Here is an 8,676-nt window from a genome sequence, read left to right on the forward strand (position 1 = left end):
ACAAAACTAACAATTGGTTTTTGAACAGATCAAGAAAAGTGATAAACTCTGAGGTTAACTAAGAAAAAAATAAAAGATTCAAAAAACAACAATCAGGGGACTTCTCTGGAGGTCCAGTGGTTAGGACTCCATGCTCCCAATGCAGGGAGCACGGGTTCCATCCTTGGTTGGGGAACTAAGATCTCACAAACAAAAAAAAACTCACACAAAAAAAACAACAATCAGAAATGAAAGAGGGGACATTATGGATGCCACAAAAATAAAACAGATTACAAGGAATACAGTGAGGGAATTTCCTGGAGATTGGACTCTGCGCTTCCACTGCAGGGGGCATGGGTTTCATCACTGGTCAGGGAACTAAGATCCTGCATCCCACGCAGTGTGGCCAGAAAATAAAGATTCAGTTGTGGCTTGGAAGGGAGCCATGGGAGGAGTGTGTGAAGAGGCAGCGGTGTGGGGGGGCCCGCAGGGGAGGGGGAAAGGTGGGCTGGTGTCAGCAGCACATGTGGAACCAATAAGCAGCAGCAAATATGTAGGCAGATAAGCAGTAACCAAGTCATCAACTTGATCCACGAGGCCTTTGAGGATAAGGGGACATGAACAGAGTGGACTGGCAACGGCCATAAGCCTGTGCGGTAAGTGGAGGAAGAGACTGTGGTTCACTGGAAGCATGCAAAAAGAGTCCTGGTTGATATTCCCTGCTGAACTTAGTTGACTACAGTACCCTTTTCTCTAGAGACCCATAATTTTTAGAGAGTGCTCTAAAATTCTGATCTAACCAATGGTGGATGGACCAATAAAGCACACTTAGCCAGAGAATAACAAAATCAGTTCTTCCCTAGAGAAAATTCGAGAATATGGAGAATGATCTCTTTCCAAGGATAAGACTAAGAGTCGTAAAGTCTAAAATGCAACAAGGAACACCACTGCTGTTAAATATCTAATCTTGGATGAGTCACTTACTTGGGCAACTCGTCACACTCTTTCACGCATCTAGAGGGAAGACCTGGAGTTCAGTTCTGGCCCCGACATTTAGAACAACTTAGTTCACTCAGCTAACCCCTCTGAAGATCTGAAATGGAACTAACAGAGCCTGAATAGGTCACAGTACAAAGATCAAAAAGATAATGCTTATCTACTTACTTTAACATCCATACTAAAATACCACCATTCAGTTCCAAAATCCACACTCCTAATTCCCACAGCAGATCCACAAAATTTTCACGCTCAAGGATGTTCCGGAGAAGGCAATGGCACCCCACTCCAGTACTCTTGCCTGGAAAATCCCACGGACGGAGGAGCCTGGTAGGCTATAGTCTATGGGGTCGCACAGAGTCGGACACGACTGAAGGGACTTAGCAGCAGCAGCAGCAGCAAGGATGTTCAATGTCTTATTATACATCAAAAATTCAGAAAACAACCTAATTGCCCAACAAAGGGATAAGAAGTGATAAAATACTACACAACTTTTTTAACAGTTTTATTTACTGAGGCAAAGATAGCCATATGTGATTAAATATAAAAACAAGATTCAGGTTAAAAATTATAGTATGTATTTTTATTAGAATTAGTATGTAAACAAATGTTTTTAAATTATATTAAAATTGTATTTTAAAAATATGTGCACAAATGTTCTAAAATTTGCTGTTGTAATGGTTTCATCTATCTGCAAATATATAAAAACCCAGTGAATTGTACACTTTTGTGGTATATAAACTACATCTCAATAAAGCAATTTTTCAAATATATGCACATAAAAATCGATGTGCACACTCTCAGATGGGTGTAACTATAAGAAAAAGAAAAGGGATTTGGGAGAAAAAAATACCAAATTAATAATACCAAATTATCTCTGAACAGCAGAATTTCAGGGTGGAGAGAACCTTTTGTTTTTTACAATTTTATATTGAGTGTTACTTGAATATAGTGCTTCTGTAATCAAAAGATCATATTCTCTCTCTCAGAAGAATGCTACCAGAATTCTCAGAGGGAGAAAGGAAATTTAAAACTAAGTATGTGTTACCTTTCCAGCACTCCTGAACATAGTTTTGAAGCAGAGGTGTATAAAAGCATAACTACTTTTGGTTTCTCCTTCAGTTCTATGCAAGCCTGATTTCAGCATGACTGTCCATACAGCACTGTACACATGAAGCATGCTCTCCCACAGCATTCTATCTGCTAGTGTTCACAAAAGACCATTACTAGGCCCACCCATTGTTGCTCTTTCCAATCAAAGACAGAGCACTGATGTGGAGCTACATGTCCAGGACAAACTGACAGCAAATGAGAAACTGAAGCCAAGAAATTAACCTAGTGCAACCCAAATCAACTTGGGTGATTATCACATCCTTGGGGGATGTGATCCAAGACCCCGGGTGGATGCCTGTAACCATGGACAGTGCTGAACTCCGTACACACAGTTTTTTCCTATACATACATTCTTATGATAATGTTTAATTTATAAATCAGCCACAGGATATCCAAATTGTCAGCATCACTACTCTCCTGCTTTGGGGCCATTATTAAGTAAAATAAAGGTTACCTGAACACAAGCACTTCAACACCACGGCCCACGTGGCTACTAAGTGACAAGTGGGTGGGCAGCAAATATAGCATGGATACGCTAGAAAAAGAGATGCTTCACGCTCCAGGCAAGACAGTACAAGACTCCATCACACTACTCAGAACAGCATGCAACTTACAACCTATCAACTGTCTCCGGAATTTCTCACTTAATTTTTTTGGATATGGTTGACTTCAGGCAACTGAAACCATGGGAAATGAAACCACTGATAACAAAACCACAGATAAAGGAGGAATGCTGTATTCTTTTCCTCCTGGGAATATAAATATAATCATTAGCTGTAACATGCTGTTCAGATCAAGTTCTATATAAATCAGTCAACAAATACATGAATGAGGATGAGTGGGCAGCACCACAAAGTAGGAAAAACGAGTGTGGGCTCTGGAGGCAGCCAAACCCAGGACTGAATTCCAGCTCTGCCACTTTTTAGTAAGGGGACTTAGGGCAAGTTATTTAGGAGTGGTTGTTCTTCATCACTAATGAAAGACAGCTTTCACAAGAGTTGCAAGCCATGGCTGAAAGGACGATGTGTTAAAAGGACTTGCAAGAATGAGGGAGCGGGGAAAAACAAGAAAGGGGGAGAGCAAACAAACAAAAAGCAAAGGACTAAAAGATGCAAAATATAAGAGTAAGGTACAATCAGAACTTAAGAATAAGGTTACACTCCTGAGAGAACACTAAAGGGGAAAAAAAAATCAACACATAATGTGTACATTGGGGGCTTCCCTGGTGGCTCCTTGGTAACGAATACACCTGTCAATGCATGATACACAGGTTTGATCTCTGAGTCAGAAAGATCTCCTGGAGAAGGAAATGGTAACCCGCTCCAGTATTCTATCTGGGAAAATCCTATGGACAGAGGAGCCGGGGGTCGCAAAAGAGTCAAACACAACTAAGTGACTAAGCAACAACAACGTAGTACCTTAGCCATCTGGAGCCATTTACAAAGTGACAGCCGAAGAAATCTGGGAACACAGGAACCAAGCCAGGAACAGGACTAGACAATTTTTTAAAATTAGAACTTTGAAACCAAAACTAGTATATCAGAATAGAGAAAGCATCGACAGACCAAGAGTCTTCTCAGAGTACTGACAAAGAATCTGCCAAAGAGTAAAAAATGCACTGAAGCACTGAAGATGCAGAAACGGTAATGAATAACAACAACAAAGTGGTAATTATGTGAGGTAATGGCTGTATTAACTGTTACTGTAGTAAATATCTTGCAATATGTATCTCAAATCGCCACAGTGTACACCTTCAATTTATACAAAAATGTTTTATGTCAATTATATCTCAATAAAGCTGAGGGGGAGGAGTGATCAGTAATGCATGCTGCTAAGTCACTTCAGTCGTGTCCGACTCTGCGACCCCATAGACAGAAGCCCACCAGGCTCCCCCGTCCCTGGGATTCTCCAGGCAAGAACACGGGAGTGGGTTGCCATTTCCTCCTCCAATGCATGAAAGTGAAAAGTGTAAGTGAAGTCGCTCAATCGTGTCCAACTCTTCGAAACCCCATGGACTACAGCCCACCAGACTCCTCCGTCCATGGGATTTTCCAGGCAAGAGTACTGGAGTGGGGTACCATTGCCTTCTCCGAGTAATGCATAAGCAAGGGAATAAAAAGAAAGACCTTGTTACTACTGAGATACCTGATGGAAACTCCAAATAGGTAGGCACCCTGGCCTCAGAAAGAGGTGTGATCTGGAAAATGAATGTCATTACAATAAGAGGAAGCCTGACTGGGTTCCTCCCCTCCAGTCTCTCTCATAGATTTTCATCCCCATCCCATCTCTCATCTCTTCATTCTTCCCTCCTTACTCTTCCTCCACAATTTGACAGTAGGAAACACTATTTCCAAGAGGATAACACACTCATTTTTCTTAATTTAATGACTTCTTGCTCCCCTTAAGTAGTTGGCTCACACCTCTATTAACATATTGCAGCCTGTTGTTTCCAAGTACAGCAACTCATAATGTGTGACTTGCTCACTCCCACCATGTGACCCAGAGCTCAAAGGGAGGACTCCTATATTTATCTACTGAATGAATGACTGCATCCTATCTAGAAATATTAGGTATAATCCTAATACATTAGGTAATTTCCTCCAGAGGAAATTTAGAGCACAAGTGAAACTAATCAGCTACGTTTTTTTAAACTAAAAATCAAAATCCCATTCCACATCATGACCTATAGTTCACTGTATGTCCTTCCTGACTCTTCATTCACACACATTTACACATGGTGCTTTCGTTTTTCTTTTTTCGCTTATCTTTAAGTTACTCTAACACAGGCACGTTATATAATTTTTGGAACAAGGTGGGAGCATAAATAAAACCTACTGCCTTGGCAAAATGAAAAGAAAAAGTAATGGTGCCTCACATTCATTTAATAAGAACATAAAATTGAAGCTGATGGGAAACCAGATGTAGCTACTCTATCATTTTAGTGATTCTCAAACACAATCTGAAAACACTCTACCACTAAGGCTCAAGAGAAGTGGGAGTTCAGTTACTCACAGGTCAACCCTACAGGGTAAGCAGAGAACAGTCAGCACATCTTGTGAAACAGGACCACAGTCAAGTACACCTACGTGATGAAAGCAGCCAGTGAGGCCACACTCTGGATCCTCAATCAACCCAGAGAATAGGTTCCTGACACCACGTATGATGGTGATTTTTAACTCTGCTCTGTATGTTTTAGTTCCCTCAAACAACTAGGCCCATTTTTTTCCTCCTCTTTTAGAAAAGCTTACACAAATCACGGTTCCCTCAAGTCTTCATTTCTTATTCCCTCATCAAAGGATCAGACTAGAGATCATACTTGCAGGAAAGCCATACTTACAGCAAACTTATTATGTTGATGAAGACTAATAAGAAGGGATGCTCTACTGAGTGAAGTCAGATACGAGAAAAACAATGTCACATGATATTGCTTATGTGTAGAATCTTAAAAAAAAATGGTACCGACGAACCTATTTATAAAACAGAATTTGAGTCACAGATATAGAGAACTTATGATTACCAAGAAGGAAAAGGAGGTTGGGGGGATAAATTGGGAGACTGATATTAACGTATATACAACACTATATTTAAAACAGATAATAAAAACATACTTTACAGCACAGGGAAGTCTTTGATATTCTGTAATGATCTATATGGGAATGGAGTCTGGAAGAGAATGGATATACGCATGTACATGGCTGATTCAGGCTTCCCTTGTGACTCAGCTGATATAGAACCTGCCTGCAACATGGGAGACCTGGGTTAGGAAGAGCCCCTGGAGAAGGGAATGGCTACCCACTCCAGTATTCTGGCCTGGAAAATCCCAAGGACTCCATGGAATCGCAAAGAGTCGGACACAACTGAGCGACCTTCACTCACACTCACTTAGTTGCCTCTTGTGACTATTCCACACAAACCTATCAATTTGAGAAAACCAGGTGCAGCGGCTCGTGTCTATAGAACCAGCTAGTTGGAAGCTGAGGAAGGAAGATGGCTTGAGCGAGGAGTTCTGGGCTGTGAGACACTCTGCCCACTGGGCGTCTACACTAAGTCTGGCTCACTGGGATGACCCCAAGGGAACAAGAGACCACCAGACTGCCTAAGGAAGGGTGAACCAGCCCGAGCTGGACAGACAGGAAGTGAAATGAGAAATGCATTAGAATCCAGTTCTAACACAACTTCTTATCACACTTTGGATGTGAACAGATTTATAGAAAGTGGGAAGAGACATGAGAGATCTTGTAACCCATCCCCTACAGCTGCTCCAGCAAGAATCTCACACATCTGAAGTGGATGCTGTAAGAGCCTCAGCTAAAACTCATTTAAATCCATCTTATATGCCTTTCTTGCCAGATGACAGAATCCTTGAGGGTAGGGGAGATATCCTGGTCATATTCTCCAGACCTATCTTGATGACCAAGACTTCAAACCTAGTAAATGGCCACTGAATTGAACTGGATAAATGGCTTCTTCTGTGACTATTTTTATAAAACACTCCTTTATCCCCTTTCTATATTTCCCCTCCTCATCTCAGCTCAGACCCCTCCTTACTTCCAGCAGAGTGTGGGGTCTACCATCTCAAGGAGAAACATGAAGAATAAAACCGTTACTCACGGGAGGACGTCAGGATGGTTACCAATGAGTTTGCTCATTGACACACAGAGCCGTTCGTGTAAATCATGGTTGACTTGGCCTCCGGCTTTAATGGCTTCAGCATTCCTTTCCAACAAATCCAAAAGGAGAGGGCGCAGCTGCCGGCTAATCAGCACAGTACAGTCCTTATCCAGAAGTAACTGTGCTAAGGTAGTCAAGATACACTGGCGATCTTGAGGTGTCCACACCTGAGAAAGGCAAAACAAATTCATTTGTGACTGCTACAGAACAGAGTCCTAGCTTATATTCAATTTCCAGACTTCATAACTGAGTTTATTTTACAAAACATAGTGGGGTTTCTTTGCAACAGGACTAGTGAATCAAATGTAAACAGAAAGTGAAAGTCGCTCAGTTGTGTCTGATTCTTTGCCAACCCATGGACTACACAAATCCATGGAATTCTCCAGGCCAGAATACTGGAGTGGATAGCCTTTCCCTTCTCCAGGAGATCTTCCCCACCCAGGGATCGAACCCAGGTCTCTCACATTGTAAGTGGACGCTTTACCAGCTGAGCCACAAGGAAAGCCCCAATCAAACGTAAAGGCTGTAACAAATAAGTTTCAGCCCACTGGGGTTTGAGGTAAAAGGACTGACATCAGGATTCCATGTAAAATGATCGATAGCTTCAGCTTCCTTAAAAAAGAATCAGTTGCAGAGTCATAACAGATCTGTTGCAGAGTCATAATAGTTTCCAGGGAATCCAGTGCTTCCCCCAACTCCTTTGTCTGAAAGGAAAACAGTAGTTAAATGACGAAACAGTACAGTTAGTATGCAAAACTGCCAACTCTCTTGAGGAAAGAATAGATATAAGAAATCAATTCCTGGAAATGAATGAAGATACATCCCCATGAAGACATCAGACTTTAATAAACAAGACGGGTCTAAAGCAGACAGGCACACTTTGATATACAAGATGAAATAAACCACAAAGTTCTAGTGTTTGGGACCAGAATGTCCATGAACATAAAAAGGAAACTGAAAAGTATGAAAAATGTCTCATATTGCTAGTGTGTAAGCAGTTCTGCACAACCCTTGCCAGGCAATGTGACCGTGGGTTTAAATTACCTGAGGTTTAAATTACCCTCTGACCCACCAAGCCCAATGCTATGAATTTACAGCCTAAAGAGTTTGATACTAAATGGTTACCTATAAGAGTACAGCTGGAACACAACCTAAATACCATATTCAAAAATACTGTAACTTTTTCCAAAGTTTCAAAGCTGTTCTTGTGTGTAGTATTAATATCTTATTCCATTTTACTTCTTACTAGTTTTTACTGTATGAATGTACCACAACTTGTTTATCCATTCGCATGTTGATAGATACCTGCACTGTTTGCACCTATCTTCAATAAAGCTACCATGAACATTCATGTACAAAAGATTTATGGACATGTTTTCATGACTTGTATTTTCTGGCCATGACATGTGGCAAGAAGGATCTTAGTCCCCAATCAGGGATTGAACCTTGGCCCTCAGCAGTGAAAACACAGAGTCCTAACCACTGAAACACCAGGGAATTGTCTAAATTGTGATTTTTAATTTTAAAAAAAATTTAAGAAATTTCTTGGGCTTCCCTGGTGGCTCAAACGGTAAAGAACGTGCCTGCAATGCAGGCGACCTGGGTTCAATCCCTGGGTCAGGAAGATCCCTTGGAGAAGGGAAAGGCAACCCACTCCACTATTCTTGCCTGGAGAACCTGGTGATCAGAGGAGCCTGGTGGGCTACAGTCCATGGGGTCACAAAGAGTCAGACACTCAATGTTTAACAGAAGTTGTTTTCCAAAGTAGTTGTAACATTTCACATCCCCACCAGCAATGTCTGAGTGCTTCAGCTGCTATATAAATTCACAAATACACAGTACTATTAGTCTTAATTTTAGCCATTCTAGTGGAGGTGGAGTGGTATATGGTATAAAGTGTCTAACAGCCACTCATTT

The 8,676-nt window shown here is 41.3% G+C and overlaps 1 protein-coding gene across 1 annotated transcript in view; it reads right to left on the reverse strand.

Moving 5' to 3' along the window:
* MDN1 (MDN1, midasin homolog (yeast)) overlaps positions 1-8,676 on the reverse strand; it is a 140,340-nt gene that overhangs the window by 125,702 nt on the left and 5,962 nt on the right. The window contains exon 2 of the mRNA XM_010834709.1: positions 6,700-6,926. Coding sequence (XP_010833011.1) covers positions 6,700-6,926 — 227 coding nt within the window. The remainder of the gene's footprint in view (positions 1-6,699; positions 6,927-8,676) is intronic.

The sequence above is a fragment of the Bison bison genome, unplaced genomic scaffold (genome assembly GCF_000754665.1).
Source record: "Bison bison bison isolate TAMUID 2011002044 unplaced genomic scaffold, Bison_UMD1.0 scf7180017864035, whole genome shotgun sequence".
NCBI lineage: Eukaryota > Metazoa > Chordata > Mammalia > Artiodactyla > Bovidae > Bison > Bison bison.